At 29.2% G+C, this 18,865-nt stretch overlaps 2 protein-coding genes across 6 annotated transcripts in view; one reads left to right on the forward strand and one right to left on the reverse strand.

Moving 5' to 3' along the window:
• Positions 1-18,865, reverse strand: part of LOC114935298 (uncharacterized) — a 96,052-nt gene that overhangs the window by 60,499 nt on the left and 16,688 nt on the right. Inside the window, exon 2 of the mRNA XM_029308103.2 lies at positions 11,730-11,913. Within this exon, the coding sequence (XP_029163936.1) occupies positions 11,730-11,913 (184 nt within the window). The remainder of the gene's footprint in view (positions 1-11,729; positions 11,914-18,865) is intronic.
• On the forward strand, positions 67-15,002 carry LOC114935301 (uncharacterized). 5 transcript variants are annotated; one of them, XM_085490385.1, is made up of 4 exons: positions 236-605; positions 1,812-1,872; positions 5,322-5,467; positions 10,134-10,607. In XM_085490385.1, the coding sequence occupies exons 1-3, from the start codon at positions 595-597 to the stop codon at positions 5,442-5,444; spliced, it is 195 nt and encodes a 64-aa protein (XP_085346511.1). In that variant the 5' UTR covers positions 236-594; the 3' UTR covers positions 5,445-5,467; positions 10,134-10,607. The 5 variants fall into 5 exon arrangements, 2 of the variants coding, with proteins under 2 accessions (XP_085346511.1, XP_085346512.1); XR_014926559.1 differs by lacking the exons at positions 1,812-1,872; positions 5,322-5,467; positions 10,134-10,607 and adding an exon at positions 14,854-15,002 and having other exon boundaries at positions 67-605; XR_014926558.1 differs by lacking the exons at positions 1,812-1,872; positions 5,322-5,467; positions 10,134-10,607 and adding an exon at positions 865-1,051 and having other exon boundaries at positions 67-605.

Here is an 18,865-nt window from a genome sequence, read left to right on the forward strand (position 1 = left end):
AAAGAATATCTGTTTATCATACTTTTCTTTAATTATATAATAGTTTTGTAACCATTATAAATTTAAAAAAAGTATATTATATGTAAATTGATAATAATTATTTTAACGTTCGTTAAATATTATATTATATTATATATCAATCAGCAATAATTTTGATGCTTATGTAAAAAAAAGATATGTTAGTATAGATGGAGTTTCAAATAGTATTCCGTTATATATAAACTTGTTTTCTTAAATAATACACAATTAGCATAATGTTATCAAGAGGCTAAGAGACTATAATAATAACTGCGTAGCAAAAATATGACAGTACAAACTTGTCTTCTAAAAGGATAAGATGCACCAATATAATAAAACATCAATTTATTAAAAAAAAAACAAAAACAAAAAAAAACAGAAAGAATTGTAATAAGTTCAAGTGGTAATATAAAGAAAGTATTTGTTACATCGCGCGTGAAAATTACTTTTACAGCACAATGAAAATATTTCTTAATATTTTCTTGATAATTGCGCTAATGGCTATTATGATATCATCGGGGATCTGCCAACGCAGACAAGTTCCTGAGAAATTTCAAAATTCTTCCTCTCCTATCAATGATAATAAGGTATGTATGTCATCTTCTCTCATAAAGACACGTGCAAATATAATCATCAATTTTAAATTATTTCTATTTTAATCCTATATGTGATACAACATCAAACTTTTATCATGGGATTATAAATAAGAAATTAGGAACAATAATATATACATCGTATAGGACTGAGAGGGAGAGAGAGAGAGAGAGAGAGAGAGAAATATTCTGATTTAAAAAAATTACAATTTACATATTCTTTTCTGCATTGATTTTCTGTATTTATTTTCAGATTTATAACATGAGTGGAAAATGAATGTAAGATATCGAGACTAAACGCACATTCACAAATATATTCAAATATGGTCAAACTCACAAATTCAATAATCCAATGAAAAAGCGACGAACTAATTTAAGAAATATATGTGAAATAATAAAATCATTTTTTACAAAAAATAAATATTAATTTTCTTATTAAAGTTGTTGTTATTTGTTTTATAAAAATCCTACACACAAATATATATATATATATATACCCAGATAGCCACAGTAATTATTATAACATCATTTTGATGTCAAAATGCATCATTTTTTATAAAATTTATATATATATACATATATATAAATTAATAATTATTATTTGTTTAACGTTCGTTAAATATTGTATTAAATCTTAACCAGCAATAATTTTGATGCTTGTGTAAAAAAAGATATGTTAATATATACGGATGCCCAACGTCCGGCCCGCAAGCATATTCTAAAATATTAAAATTTTGAAATATTAATTAAATAGAATACCTCGTAGTAGTGCATATAATTTTTTTTATAAGTACTGCTAAATCAAGCCCGCCCAAAACCCGTCTCGCAAGCTAAAGTTCTGCGATCTCTCTATCGTCTAGTTGGGCATCCGTGGTATATACCTTTCAATCAGTAATATTTCTTTAAACCGGTTTTCTTAAATAAAAAATAATGATGTCATCAAGAGAGTAGGCTATAAGAGTAACTGCGTAGCAAAAATATGATAATACGTATTCGTCTTGTAAAAAGGTAAATCAATATAATAAAACATCAATTTATGAAAAAAAAAACAGAAAGAATTGTCATAAATTCAAGTGGTAATATAAAGAAAATATTTTATTACATTGCGTGTAAAGATTACTTTTATAGCACGATAAAAATATTTAATATTTTTCTGATAATTCCGCTAATGGCAATTATGATATCATCGGGAATATGCAGACATACCGTCCAGAGATTGCAAGCAAATTATTGTGCAAAATGTAATTTCAAGAATTATAAGGTATGTTTTATAACAGTATAACTAATCATTAATTTAATATTATATACATATATATTTTAATCTTAATTAGCGACAGATAAAACATCATCATTTTTACCATGTCAAATAATAATTCATAATGTATGTATATATATATATATATATACACACACACACAATATATATATATATATATATAATTGCGAGAAGAGAGAGAGAGAGAGAGAGAGAGAGAGAGAGAGAGAATATTCTACCTTTTTAAATTATAATTTATAAAATATTCTTTCTTGCTTTAATTTTTTTATATTTGTAGGTCAACAATTTTCAAAAAGGTAGAGGATAAATATTCCCTCAAACTGGCTAGTTACAGATATACAAATATACGTATATATTCAATATCATGAGATAAACCAATGAAAAAGTGACGACCTAATTTGAGAAATAACAGAATTATACTTTACAAAAAATATTTTTTAATTTTTTCGTCAATACTGTTGTTGCTTATTTTGTAAAATTCTTTCAATATTCTATAATAAATAAATTAATTCAATCTTTAGATTCAATTTTTCAGAAATCATTCTATCTTGATTCTATTTAATATGTTTAATCGCCTAAGGTCTAAAGAATTTATATATATTTTCATCACACATTTTTATCTAATATATGTAATAGCTTTGCAATTAAATTAATGAGATACATATATATATATATATATATATATATATATATATAAATTAACAATAATCATTTATTTAATGTTCGTTGAATATTATATTTTAAATATCGTAATATATTTTGATGCTTCTATAAGAGAAGATGCACTAGTCTTTAAACCGGTGGAAAACTTGTAACCGGTTTGTCTGAATAATAATAATAATAATAATAATATATAATCAAGAGAACAGAATATAAATAATAAATGCGTACTAGAAAGAGGATAGTATATGTTTGTCTTCCAAAAGTATAAGGTGCATCAATATAATAAGACACCAGTTTTCGAAAAAAAGCAAGAAAAATTTTTGGTGAGTTCAAATGGCAATAAAAAAAAAACTTTGTGGGAAAATAAAAATAAAAAGAATAATAATCACACACACACACACACAAATTAAGAATGAAATAAGAGAGAAGTTGTTTAAATAAAAGGAAATTGTGTAGTATTATAAATATATAAGTATTTTAAATATAGGAAAGAATAAAAAATACAAATAACTGTAAAAAATATAAAAAAATTAGAAAAGATAAAAAACAAAAATTTACAAATTTATCAAGTTTATTTTAAAAAAATTAAACGAACGCAGAATGATATTTAATGTTATTTATCCTCTACAGTATTTCGAAAGATCGTGAAGAACATTCTTTTCAGATCACTATGAAAATAATATTCCTTACTGTTCTCCTGGTAATCACAATAATAAAATGAGCATTGCGATAGCACCTGATTACACGTCTAACAATAAAAGGATTAAATATACAACTGTAAATCTTTTTGAAAATCATCCCGCAACAAGATTCATCGGCTGTTCAATAGACAGAAAAAATTTATAATTCTTAAATATGCAGTAAGCCATTATAAAACAAAGAAATATGTACATACACACAATAGATATGTACATACACACAAGTAATTATCATGATAATACTTAAACAATTTCTTTTTAACACTTAAAACTGTAGTTATATAGTTGCAATAACTCCATAAATAGTTTTTATCATAATAAATGTACGTTAATTAATATTATGTAATTTTCTTTCTCTCTTTCCCTTTCACTTTAATTTATAATTAATTTTATGTTCATAGATTCGAGAAAATATATTAACGATTTTAAAACTTGAAGAAATGTCATAGAAGCAAATAAATATATTATCTACTATGTCAAATATTGTCTTATAAATATCTACAAAATGTCTATCACTATAAAATAAAATAAACATATCTAATCTAATAAAAATATGTAAAATCGTGTGCGTGGCGAGATTATTTTCATATTTAAATATTCTCATTTCTCGGAAGAAGGAATATTAATGCATTGCAGCTATCTGCTATCACTATGTATTATTTTTATTTTGCAGTAATGTTTTCTAACGTATAAACATTAATATAGTTACTACATACAGAATCACATCTTTATAACATAATCTTCAGATTCTATAAAATTGATCGTGAAATTTTTTGTTACTGCTTGAAAATGAGATTATTCACGAACATTATATTGATAATATAATGATACCATAAATAATATTGACCGATCAGTAGAATTCTATCTAGAATTTGTTAGAAAGAAGTGAATAAATCATGCTAAATCGAGCTTACAGATCATGTTACAAATATCTTTCTGACGAGGCATAATTTTGCTTTCTAAGCATCTTTTGGCATATCAAGATTGATATTTGTTGCGTATGCAAATCTGTATAGCATATGCAGTTTCTCAAATGTCATGGTAAAATCAGTTAATAAACCAGTTTTCCTGTTTGTAACGAACGGCTCACGCAATTAGAAGAATATAAATATTAGGCTCGCGAAGACTGTTTTTGTGTTCAAACCTAGCAAACAAGTTTGTGAATCAAGAAAAAAATTACGGACATTCGAAAAAACTAATAAAGATTAATAAGAAAAATACAATAAAACGAAAAAACTCTGATATATAAATATAATTCAGGCAGGAAACAGACTAATAAGAGCTCTAGACGCTAATCTTTCTTATTATAAGACTCATAAATCTTTTTAATCGATCTACTGAAAATAGTCCAAAGAAAAGCCGAACCGTTTAATTAAAATATGTTTTCTGCTTCAATTTGTTTGAGAAAGAAAAAATTGACAAAAATTTCGAACGTTAGAGATGCGAAATGACGAATTGATAGATAGGAACTCTATCTAATTATTTCCGTACATTTTTCTTCACCCTTATACTTAAATATAACATTCATTTACTTATTATATTTTGTTTGCGTCTATCACGGATTGTATCTATCTTTCATAGAGACGTAATTCTAATAGTTTTGCTTATCAACATTCATATTTTTCAATTATTGCTGATTAGTTGTTTCTAATAAACGTAGTTTCTCGTTTATTCGATGATTGTATAAAATTGTTATTTTTTTCCTCTATTATGCAATCGGAAGAATATAAATTATAGCTCCTGCAACGAATAGACTACAAAGTAAATTTGCTAGAACCGGAGGCGAAATCGAAAACAGTGAAAGCAAAGAGAATAAAAACTCGAAACATTTGTTTTAAATAAAATCAACGAACCAAATTTTGAGCAAGTGAAATGTTTATAATAAATACAAGAGGAAATTACGATTTAAAATAATTAAAAAACCAGCAATAATTATTTGAATTTCCATCTTTCAACGTTTTTTTATCATTTTCCTATCTTTGGGACATTGAACAAAAAATGAAATTTCTCATGAAAATTCTGTTCATAAGTGTGATATTTGTGGCCAATGTAATTCTATTTGGAGTATTTCAGGAAATGTCGGTTATCGATAAAGCAGAGTCTCCAGAAATGATAATAATTATACCGGATAGAAACACTTCTTGTCCGCCAGAACAACGAAAAGATCAATATGGAAGATGTCGTCAAATCCTTTAGCCTACTAGAAATATATATGCAAGGTAATAGTTGAATATATAAAATCCAAATGTAGTTATGTCTACGCTTTATAAAATTGTCAGTTTCATGAGGTCATATTTTTAATTCTTTAATTATCGGTCTTTTCCTCATCTGCATTTAAATATAATACTGATTTATTCGTCACATCTTATTCGCGCTATGGATTGCAACTTTCTTCTATAATTCCATTTTTCCAATTACTCATTACGCTTACGTAATCGACGGAATATATGATAGCCGCGCAAACAGAATTGCAGAGTTCATTTGCTACTTGCAATCGAACCGAACGAAGTCGAAATCAATAACATCGTGAATCTTTAAAGAAAAGAGTAAAAATTCGGAGAAATAAAAAAAATAAATAGATAAGTGATAAACAAAAAAAGTTTAAATGAATAAAAAAGAAATTAATAAAATTTGAAATTATCAGAAAACAGACGATTGAGAAATAAAAACAAGTAATATTCGATCTTCACTTTTTCCATGTTTTTATTATTTAAAGCATCGCCAGTTTTGTGGATATTGTTAAAAAATGAAATTTTATGTGAACATTTTAATATAATTGTGATATTGGCGGTGACTGTAATTGCACCTGAAGCTTGTCAAGAGCCGTCAGTAGATGAGATATTGACAAATGAAATATCAACAAATAAAACAGTAACTTTAATTTTAATTGACGGAATTCAAAGGAGTATCATAGTTATTCCGGATAGAAATGCCTTATTTTGTGCAGAGAAACTTTCAAAAGAAAAATTGGTTTTCTCTTTATATTCAAATGTAATCGTCTCGTGGAAGAGAATGTTTATTCATTACATTTCATCTGCTGTGAGTTTCATAAAGACGTGATCATATGGTATATCTTTTACGGATCTCATAGCATCTCAAGGTTGATGTATATAAATAAGTAAATTTGTAGAATAATAATTTTTTGAAAGGTGTTCTTGTAACATTCCGTGAATTTATTAATAAACCAGTTTTCCCACTTTAATTACGAAAGAATATAAATAGAAAAGAATATAAAGACAGACCAATATCGGAGAGATTGCAGAGTTTATCTTTTAGAATTGGACGACGAATCAGTAATCTAACAAATACTACAAAATTTGTAATTCAAAAAAGTTCATAATATAATAGTATTTGACAAAAAATATCGAGTAAAATCTCGAGTAGATTAATTTTTTTTGCGTACAGCAGGAGGTTAAGAAGATTTTAAATAATTAGAAGAAAAACTATCTGAAAACAGATAGAAATAAAAAATATACGATATTTTAAGCTTTGATTTTCCAACTTCTTTATTATTTAAAAAATCAAGAGGCATTGCTTATCAAGAATGAAATTTCTCATTCATATTTTGATAATCGCGATATTGGCGGTTATTGTAATTCCATCTGGAGTTTGTCAAGCGAAAACATTGAAAAATGAAGCACCAAATGAAACAATGGATGAAACCTCGACATATCAAACATCGACACATGAAACATGAAACGAAATATGGAACGTACCTCGTTTACAACAACAGAATATTATAGTTATCCAGTCATGTTTGTCCGGAGGATAAAAAAAAATAATCATAAAAAATTTCGCCAAATCCTTTAATATTATATAGTGCAAGATAATTTAACATGGAAAATTTAACTCTGCTTTATACACGGTTGGACGAATCGCACGTGAACAGGACGATATTTCATATTGAAAAATAACATTTCAATTTTCTTTTATTAAAATTTAATTGTAGGTCATATCTTTTTGATAGCTACTGCAATATTATAAATTCGATATTTATATATGTTTAAAAAAGAAAAAATCTATCAAAATCTAACTAAAAATTCGCCAAATATCTTCAATTTTAATCGTTAATATCAAATTTTAATATAATGAAAATTTAAATTAAAGTTAAATTTAAAAAAATGTTTATGATATTTTATTCAAACAAATTTATTTTAAATTTAAATAATAAAAAAAATTGCAAAGCAATTTTTTCTTTCGAGCAGTGACACTCGCGTCACTCTACAATTTTCATGTTGTCATTCTTCTCGTAACTAGTTCATTTTCACAATCTCTCTTTTTTTCAATATACAAAGAGTTAATTAAGATATTTCTTTAAAAAGAGAGATGAATTTACATATATAATCACAGTGTAAAATATAGCAACCTATAAAAAAATATAAGTACGTAAATTGCTAGTAATATTGTATATATTAATCTTCAAGTCTGTCATTTATTCAGTCTTTATTTGATAAAAAACCTGAGTCGAAAAATTGGTTTAAAAATATTTATACATTTAAATTCTCATAATTTCGCGATAATTTAGAAATGAATTTAAAAAGAATAACATGTACGTTTGAAAGATCCATCCAATATTTGCCTCTCTCAAGAGTAACAAATCAAAGTATCACTCTTGCTAAAAGAAAAAAAGCACTGCTATTTCCTCTGTATGCGCGAAAACGTTCCTATACGCTACTGAGAATCTCATTTTCAAGGAGGAATGTGAAACCGCTATGATTTTTCTTTTCTTCTACCGAATATTTCAACTATTTTCATATTCACGCGCAAGAAGTTTCTCTGGTTCGACGAAGTTCAACGATTTCGAACGAGATGGAAAGAGAACACGATGAGCGATTCCGCGAATGGGTCGACCCGGTCGATGCGGATCTTCAGAAAATTCGCGCTAGTTACGACAGTTTGTTACGAAGCAACTTCGCCGTACTAATATCGACAAGGTTCGCGTCCGCGGGCAAGTTAGTATAACTTTAGTGTAACTTTCCACCCACTCACTTGTTGCCACCCTCTTGTATACAAGCAAGAGCGGCGCGGCGAACGGACAGACTATCATTAGGGTGGGCTACATAATGCTACCGCTATGCGGTTGCACGTTGCACGATGTGCACCTTTTGTGCTCTCTCTCTCTCTCTCTCTTCCCCTCTATATACTCACGCCACGTTCGGTTTCGCCGATTCTCAAAGGCAAACATGATCGCGAACTTCTCGTATACACTTCCTCGTCACGAAATGACATAGCTCCCCAACTGTGTAAACGTGTCCGGTGTGAGCGACCTTAAGTTTAAATGCCTATTCCTCTGTTTATATTAATCATGTGTGTGTATATGATTGCAAAACTTTTGCAATTAATATAATTCAAGAAAAATTATTGGAATTAAATTGTATACTTTTTCAAATAGAAATAAGTATATCATATTTGCATTAAATGTTCACGTCACGGGCAAATGTGCAAAATGCAAAGTGTAAGCAATATATTTTGGAAAATATATATATTAATCATGTGTATGTATATGATTGCAAAACTTTTGCAATTAATATAATTCAAAAAAAATTATCCGAATTAAATTGTATACTTTTTCAAATAGAAATAAGTATATCATATTTGCATTAAATGTTCACGTCACGGGCAAATGTGCAAAATGCAAAGTGTAAGCAATATATTTTGGAAAATATGTGACATTTTACTTCAATTTAAATGCCTATTTCTCTGTTTATATTAATCGTGTGTGTGTATGATTTCAAAACTTTTAATGTTTCATAAACAATTAATATAATTTGAGAAACATTATCCTCATTAAATTGTATACTTTTATAAATAGAAATAAATATATAACATTTGCATAAAATAATGTTATGTGTTCATTCACATATGTATCAAAAAGTAATTTTTTCAATAAAAGCTAATGATAATAAATAATTATTTTTGTCAATTGTGAGATTTTCATAGAGTTTATATGTAGGATAAAGTTAATATCTCGCTCTTTGAAATTTAAAACGTGATTGATTATAAATTCAATTTATCATAATAATGTTATCGTAATTTCGCCTTATATATTTAAAGATAAAGAATTTTGCGATATTAAGCAGACAGACGATACGTATATAAGACGCTTTTCTTTGGAAAGCGGACTCTTCTACGAAAAAAGAAAGAGAAATGTAAGCTTCTCTACTTCTTTATCAACTATGTATAAGTACAATACTTCGCAAGAGCTTCAGGATAATAAATACATATAATAACAAACAGATTTAGTGAAAAAATATTGTTTTCAAGCTGGACACCAATTAAATAAATAAAATATAAATATAAAAAAAAATATGCGTATAGTGATAAAAAAATATCAATATGCAAAAAAAATTATATGTATATCTTTTTTCTCCTTTTTCTATCTATAACAATTTTTATCGTGACAAACTGTTATCTTTAATTCATCCTTTCTTATTGCAACACACATGTTGCATTTTTAAATTTTTATTAAATTTATATTAAACTGTAGATTATCATACATTTATCGATTAATATCCAATGACTATGAAATATGAAATTTATATACAATATACATTAATTTACTATTTCGTAAAGTTTATCGAAAAAAAACTTGAACAATATTTTTGAAAATAAAAAACAATATTTTTTTTAAATATCTGTCAAAAAAATATCAATTTTTAAAAATCATGATAAAACTGGCAAGTTAGTTGATACATTATTAGTTAGGGACAACCTGTATATCGCGCAAATCTCCCTCGAGAACTTATTACGTTTAAAATATCGGTACATCACGTCAGATTTTCTTCCTTTTTATCCTATTTTTCTTCCTTTTTTTTAATTTATCAACGAAAAGGACATCGCCATTAAAGCGCGGTTGGAAAAATGATACCTTTTTAATTTTTGCAGTAAAATGGAGCATCGAGCAACGTAACTGGATATTATCCGATTCTTAAATTAACGGCGTCATTAAAAATAATGCAATGTGGATATGTGTGTGATTCTTGATATTGTTTTTCTCTTTTTATATTGTGGCAATACCTGTGTTTCATTACGCAAGCGGTGCCAATCTGCCGATCAAATTTACGTCGCAATTACGATCAAATTGACATTGGACCTATAAAACGGACGGTTACAAATGGTACGAGAAAATCAATAGTAACCGGAAGAATTGCGATACTTTTATAATTAAGCTGAACACAGATTGATTTGTAAGGAAAGAGAAATTTGGAAAATTCTCTTATAATAAACTCTCGTATTATCAAATTAATGAAAGGAAACATTAATTACCGTTGCTACAATTAATTACTTCCTTCCATTGTAACGATATAATTTAAGCATTTCCACTGTTAAATAAATCCTGCAGATTGTCAGTCTTTTTAATCTCGGACTCTTTTATTAGCGACTTTTATTTTATTAGCGACAAAAAAAAAGCTGATGAAATGATCTGGCATTCATGCAAAATACGATACTGAAAATACATTATTTAGAATCTCCGATTTCCTCGAAAACTTTGATGTTTGAATTTTTAGATCTTTCAAATAAATCTTTAATTTTTGGAAGATTATCTATTTTATCTCATACACTCCGTGGGATTTTTCTATTTAAGAGCTCTTAGATTCAAATCTCTCGAAAATGATAAATAGACAACGGAAGTTCTTAATTCACGAGTAGTAATGCGTTTATAATAGTGAGTGGCACTTAATTGAGACGCAACGTGCTCATAAATTCCCTTTATGTCCAATTTTTCTACATGAAGAGAGATTAAAGATTGATGGATTCCCTAACATTTCCATAACAATAGAGCTGACAATACAATCAATTGATGGAAATTCGAAATTATTCATTACACATCTGATATTTATATCGCATAACTACATATTCTCGTATATAGCCAAATAAACAAGTAAACAAATATTTCATATAAATATGTATATGTACACATGTGTATATAAGATCTTTTGTCCTCTTCCCGGAAAACAATTATTTATATATAATTATATATAAATAATTGTATAATTATACATATAATCGTAAAATTATATGTGAAATATGTTTATTTTTATACATAATTATATAAATTTATATATAAATTATAAGGGTTCATATATATAATCACGTCAAATTATATATGAAACATATATTTATACATATGAAGAAATACTTATTAATTATATATAAAAAGCACTTTTATCTAATTATGTATGGACATATTTTATATATAATTTTTCGATTATACATATGTATAATTTTATATATTTCTATATAATTTTATATTGTTATACATAAAAAATTGTGTACCGGGTTTGATTCGAGAACCGAATCGATGCTATTTTGTGTAATGAAAATGTGAAATTACGTAAAGGTGAAAGGGTTGCATAAAAATGCAGACGCGTATATAAAGTATAAAAATGACGTCGCCCTCTCTCTGGCGGCCGACCAAAAGTAATTAAGTAAGTCGCGCGCGCTTAACGGCGCAAAAAAAAAGGGTGGGTTCGTACTCACTTAAAGAAGTAGGTGTCGTTGACATATCCGAAGAAGGGTACTGTGTAGGTCAGCATCCAGATATTACCACCTCCGCAGTCGTAATACGGTTTCGACCACCTGCCATCCTCGTATTTCACTGTCAGGATTTCGTCCTCCTCCCTTTCCGTGTGCACGCTCTCGTTGAACGTATAGGTGTGGAATCCTGGGGACAGAGAACCCATTAAATAGGTCGAGTCTATTCCTTACCCCGAAATTTAATTAAACGATCCGTATTCCATAATGGCGATCTAACTCCTATATATATATATATATATATATATATATATATATATAGGAGTTATATATATATATATGCCTACTTGATTAATTAATATTTTAATTCAACATATATCGAAATTAATTTGTACTAATACTCATTGGCGGTATATATAAATTAATTGATACGTCATATAGTATAACGTAGAATCAAAAATTAATTGCGGCACATTAAATCAAAAATTAATTACACTGCAGATATTGAAATTTACCCTCGATTATTCCCATACTCTCTTTGTATCGTTTATTATCCATTGGCTTTCAATGATTCTATTATTATTTTGAGAACAATTTAATAATAATTATTCATTTGAATTATCCATAGATTAGAAAACTAATGTAAAACAATACAAAAATGTTTTTTTTAGAGTTTAGAGAGAGAAAAATGAGCATATATTATGCCATTTTTCCTCTAATTTATTATTAATTATAATTATTATTAATTATGAATTATTAATTATTATATTATTTACTATTAATTAGCGCTAAAACTTCTCACAAAGGTGCTCTTCTGAACAAACTTGGAAGCTATCTCTTTCTTTTATAGAAAGTATTTGAATTAATTTTCTCAAAAAGAAACTATCTTTCCTTTATTTCTACTTTCGCAACTATTCGTCGAGACAAAGTTTCCTCAAGTTAATCTCCGAGGATTTAGACATCCAGGCTCCCCGGAAGTCTGTGTGTAGGGTTTTCCGAGTAAGATTCTGGTAATTCAAGGATCTAACAATAGGAGTCGAGACTCCGAGACACGTAACTTTATCCAACTGCAGTATGTGCACACCGTGGAGAGATATTAGGGACTCTATAGGGTATAAACATATATATATATATATATATATATATATATATATATATATACACACATATAAGATAGGATAAAAGAGAGAGAGAGAGAGAGAGAGATAAGGTGCCGCGAGAAATCGTCTCCGAGCAGATAAAGAAAACGAGCTTGGTCGTATCTGTTTTTCCGTCGACTTGTTACTCGCCTTTTCGCCCTTTCCTTCTTCCGGTCACGGCTAAATTTTCCTCCCCGCGCGAAAAAATTGCTGAGTTTTATCGAGCATGATCCGCGCTTAAATGTGAGAAACGTTATTTCCCCAATCTTCCTTGTATCGCGTGGACGATGATCGTCGTTTCCACCGCCGTTCCTTATTTTCTTTTTATTCATATAATATACGCGTCAACCGGAAGTGTACTACTAACCTCCCGCAGGGTGTTTCACACGGTCGTAAATAAATTTTTTCCTGCTTTATTTCCTTTTCCGCAAAATAACGTCTCCCTATATTCCCAGAAGTCACAAAGCGTCAGATTAGATTAAAAATAACAGAAACTCGCTGTCGCAGTCAAGACTAATGCAATTATACGCATGGTCTCTCATAAATATTTATTAAAGCGGATCGCAAATAACAAAACCCGCATATATAATTAGCATATAGAAATTCGAGTTGCCAGTTTAAATAAATAGACCTCTTCTCTTAAATTATATAGCATAATTAGCGAGAGTATAATTAGCAAATTAAAAATTGATACAAGCCAGTTACAGTAATTATAATTATTCATAGTATAACTCGTACTTTCTGTTTATACTTTTTACATATATTTAACACAATTATATCTTTTTTTTACAAAAAAAAAATATTGTTTCGCTAGTCGTCCACGTCTTGTTACACGCAGTTAAAAATGTAGAAAGAAATATGAGAGAAAAGGAAGAAACGAGAATATTATCTACGATGTGAAGCAAGAATATTGCACATCTTTTCTCATATAAACGTTTTACTTAACGCAATTGTTCATCTTTTATCTAACTCGATTATTTACATTTAGAGGACATCTGCATTTTATAACCCATATGCTACACCCAAAACAAGATAAAGATATATGACCAGGAGACACAGCAGTTATGTCACAGTTAAAATATGACAAAGTACGTCTCTCGAAGAACCATAAAATAAAAATGTAAAACGAGATATGTGTACGTATCTAAATATATCATTTGTATATCCCTAGATGAATTTTCTTGTAATATAAATTAATAAGCGAGGGTCACCGAAGATAAGATAACTGCATTTTATATGAAAGCAATCCCGACGGTGGCGCTCTTAATTAAAGTCTTAATCGAAACACGTTTCTTCCCAATTAAACAAAAAAAAAATGAAAAAGAGCGACCTGATACGGCGCCAAGTTCTCTTTTTTCTTCTGCCCATTTCTCGTCCCTTTAGTTCTCATTCCTTCCCCGTCCTGTGCCTAAGCCACGAAATCCCAGTCTGATTTATCCGACAGTAATTTTTCTTTTAACATAGATCCTCTCGAAATCTGTTTAGAAAATTGATATATTATATTAATTAACCGCCGTCATGACAATGGCAGTCAAAGTCACTTGAATTGTCAAATATCCTTTTGACCATTTAAATTCAGATCCTCAGAATCGAAAAATTTATTTTTATTTTAGGGAATTTTATTTCACAAATGTAACAAATTTAAATAAATTTTATTTCAAATAATTAAAATCATTTTCTGTCATCAAAATATACCGTCGTAGATACAAATCTTTCTTCATTTAATTCGATAAGTTATAGGAATATAACTATATGAAAATTTTAAAAATTCAATTAGATTTTGATCAAATTTCTATGTCAAATGTATATAATAAAGTTCTTACAAATTGAACAATATATATACATATAAAAATATTAATAGAAATTGGAATTTTTACTTTAGAATGGTTAAAAGGATTCAAAGAAGATCGGAAAAAGTCACATGGAAAGGCGAAGGGAGAAAAACACCAAAAGATTTATTGACATAGAAAAAATATTCAATTTGATTTCAGGTCAGCTCCAATGTACCATTAAAGTTGGCAAAGACGGAGCAAGGATAAAGAAAGCAGAAGAGAAGTACCTTAAAGGGCCAACTGGAGAGAGAGAGAGAGAGAGAGAGAGAGAGAGCAAAATTAAATAAATAAAATTCTTTTACAGCGCATGTTAGATAGATCAAATTACTTATTTCATTTCCTGTATGTCTTTTTACAGCCCGTTTGCGCAGTTTCTTTATACTGCAAGTTTTCTACCGTTTTGTAAGATGGGAGATCTATATCTCATAACATTTTCTTTCAATATCTTGAAAGATATTGATAAAAAATACGTAACTTTGTATAAAGTATATTATCGATTTTTTGATGTACGTTCTATTGTTACGTTTATCTTTCTTCTTCTAAATTCCGAACCTTTAACTTTAACTTGATAAATTCACATGTTCACAGAAATTATATACCAAAATACGATACGCTTGACTCTCCAGATTCTAGATATTTATGCATATATATTCTTCGAATTCTTAAGATCCTTCGAATTTGACATTCTTGAAATATTTTTCGCAAGCTTAAATTTTTGATATTTTAAATTGTCGGTTCTTTTTCCAGTGAAATTCTTAAAAATTCTTTCGACGATATTTAACAATATTTTGTACAATTTAAAATTAATCCAACTTTCGCAGACGATAGCATTTAAGACTAGCGACTAAATGTTACAGCAGATAAGAAAATAGAGATAAAAGTTTCCGTTAAGAAAATAATCTTTAAATTACTTCGAGAAATATTGAGCGCGACAGATGGGTATTTTAACTTTTTAGACAATCTTACAACTTGAACATTTATTACGCCGGAGCCATTCGTCTTGGCAATAATAATTCGTTATCGACATGCAGAAGTTTGGGGTGTCGATATTTGATTCGCGTCTTAAAACTCTCGAGAGGAAACTGTCCGATTGAACTGATCACGCTTAAAACTTCCTTATTGAAAGCTTTCAAGCTCGGTTATTGCTGTTATATATTGCTTTTATATCTTCGGTAATAAAGTATATTTGTTTTCAACATTTCAATAACACGTATTTGACATATACGCTATTGCTACTATTACTATTACATTTGGCCGCTGCCCTTTTATTAACCTACAACAGTCAGTTATATCATATAACGTTCATTATAATTTCACCGAAATTGCTTGTTTATTTCACGTCTCCCATATAGGCGCATGTGTGATATTTACACATGTGTATATATAAAGTATTATATTCGAAAATATGCAAAATTCGCGCGCTCCAGGATGTGTGACATTGTAGAAACATTACATAGCATGCGGGCATCGAATACTAATAACGCATGGAACATAATATATATTATGCAATTTCTATATCATTAGTTTCCGGATTTATTGAAGCTACTTGCCGGCATATTTGACACTTTGGTAGTTTCGCTCTAATCGGTGGCGATTAAAACCCTTTCCCGCATTCCACCCTCTAGAAAAAGGCTGCGCGAAACAGGTCTCTTTAAAAGAACCGGAGTCGTCCTCCTTTCTCATCGTTGCTCGTTCAAGTGTCATCCATTGTTTCTTACGTCATCGAGAGGCTTTTCGCGAGCTTTCATCCGCGCGTTACGAAACGCGACAAGAGAGATCCGCGATAGAATATCGCACCGTATCGATGGATATCCATCTCGGATATCATTCGAGACTTGTCGAGAAAATGTTCTGTCGTCGAAGGAGCTTTTCACGAGAAGAAGTCTATGGACCGAGGAGAGTATATAACATAACGTTTATCATTCTATAATAAATAAATAAAATTAAGAGTGATTCTGGGAATAAAGATGTCATCGAAAGCTGTATATACATGAGTGACATATATCAGAGGAATTTGCGTGTGAATTATTCACGATATTTTGATGCGCATTTATGTATATTTTAATCACCCCTAAATATATGCCTTTTTTATGCATTCATAATTTAGAGTACATTTTCTCTTTGTCGTTTATATAAATATTTAGAGCTGTTTTGATACCTTGAAATGAACTGTAGTAGTAGCTTTCATAGTTAATATGGTGCAAAGATTGTAAAGGAGGTTATAAAAACTAATGGCTTGTATTATCGTGGCGCAGTTTTAACGTTAAAATATGACATACGATTATGGTTTATTTGTTTCATATGAAAATCATACTCGACGTAATAAAGAAAATTAAACGATCTCATTTAATTAAATGCGCAGAGAGAAACTAGACCAAGAAGCGGTATCGTCTTTACGTATAATAAAACAGAATAAAAGAGGATGAAGAAGAATAAGAAGAAGAAGAAAAAAGCAGAATAAGGGGTAGAAATAAATAACTTTATCTAATGAAACTGCAAGAAACTTATACTAAGTTAAGAGTTCACATTATACTTGAGAGAGAAAAAAAATATTTACTCTTCTTATTCTTGCATAAAAATATACAAAGAAAATGACGCGAATGTAATTCGTTATATCAAGAAACGGTGGGCTTTGTGAAAGATTTGTGACAAGCTGTATCGCGAGGGCCTCCCTTTATACAGCGAATAGCGATATCATTACAACCCTACGGCGGCACAATAGCGATATCATTACGGCATTGGCATCTATTGCGCGATGGAAGAGATCTCGTTGCTACAAGACGACGCGTCTACACAGTTCATGACATATCGATCGAGTTCACGGCAGAGAAACGCCAAGCTCAGTATTGTCTGTCACGTTGAAGGAACGTGCGCATGGTCTCGTGACATTTCCGCTCTTTTCAAACATCGACACATCGATAGACCCAAGGGATCTAAGAATCTTTAAGTGGAACGACACAACAATCGTCTCCATCTATCTCTCTCTCTCTTTCTCCTTCTCTCTCTCTCTCTCTCTCTCTCTCTCGGAAAATTTTCAATGATCGCCCTATGACAGCGAGATATATACATGTCGATGATTGCGTTAGTTTTGCGAAAAAAAAAATTTTTTTTTTACATTTCGATAGGTGCTTGCGTTTTGCGCGCCAATACAGGTCAAAAAATATGGAGATATAAATCGGGCTTTCATCGCTTTCTGCTGAATCGAAATTCGTTCCACGAGTATCAATTAAACGGCGCATATTTTTCCAATTAATTTGACCAAAAAAAGTTTAACATGCGATTCGTATTAAATCTTTTACTTTTTTCTTCTAGATATTAAAGTATCTTTTAACATCTAAAAGATTATAATTTAGATATATTTGAATGTTAAAATATCTTTTTTTTATTAAATATTAAAATTTAAAATGTTTAAATGTTAAATATTGAACTGTCGCGCGAGAAAATAATTATATAAATGGAAATAACTCGATCCATCAACTTTATACAAGATAAAAAAAGTGGCAAGAAATATATAAATATATTTTAAAATATATAATTTAATAATATTTAGAAGGGAACTTTACTAATTATTATTTAGAAGATAATTTAATCAAAAATAATTTTTATATTGCAAGTTGCATTTAAATCTAGTGACGGACTTTAAAGCTCGAACCGTTCGAATAGTCGCATTAATTTTTAAATCTGCATAGCGTCATAAAAAATTATAAATAAAATATCTCGCAATCAGGCAGATATAGAAATTACGCGAGTAAATATAAATAAATCCGCGAATGCTCCACAAAAGACTGTATACATTCCTCTGTAAAAGTCGGTGGATAGCTTACTACGATCGATAGCTTACGTGATTTTAGAGCGCAGATTTTTATCTGGCATATATATATATCCTGGCATCAATAACGCTAGCAGAAAAGTTACGAGCGCGGAATGCGTTCAATTTTTAACGACAGCGTAACTTTTTATTCAGACAAAACGAATATTGTCACGTCATGAGAAATGATGATGGCGTCGTCACGATTTGTAAGTAATCATTTTGAATAGAAGTATACTTTGTGTCTATAATTTCGTTTTCAAATATTTTCTCCAATATCTCTTCCAAATATTTTCTCGAAATATGGCGAAAAGCTGTTCGATTATATTTTCAGGGTACTGTGTTAAAGGATCTGATTTTTTG

This window comes from Nylanderia fulva, unplaced genomic scaffold (assembly GCF_048542155.1).
Source record: "Nylanderia fulva isolate GAGA-0341 unplaced genomic scaffold, ASM4854215v1 Scaffold12, whole genome shotgun sequence".
Taxonomy (NCBI): domain Eukaryota; kingdom Metazoa; phylum Arthropoda; class Insecta; order Hymenoptera; family Formicidae; genus Nylanderia; species Nylanderia fulva.

Bases quoted from the DNA above. Each gene is read 5' to 3' on its own strand.
- LOC114935301 (XM_085490385.1), top strand. The intron at 1,873-5,321 runs GTATGTTTTATA...GGAGTATTTCAG, and splicing joins GTAATTTCAAGAATTATAAG to GAAATGTCGGTTATCGATAA.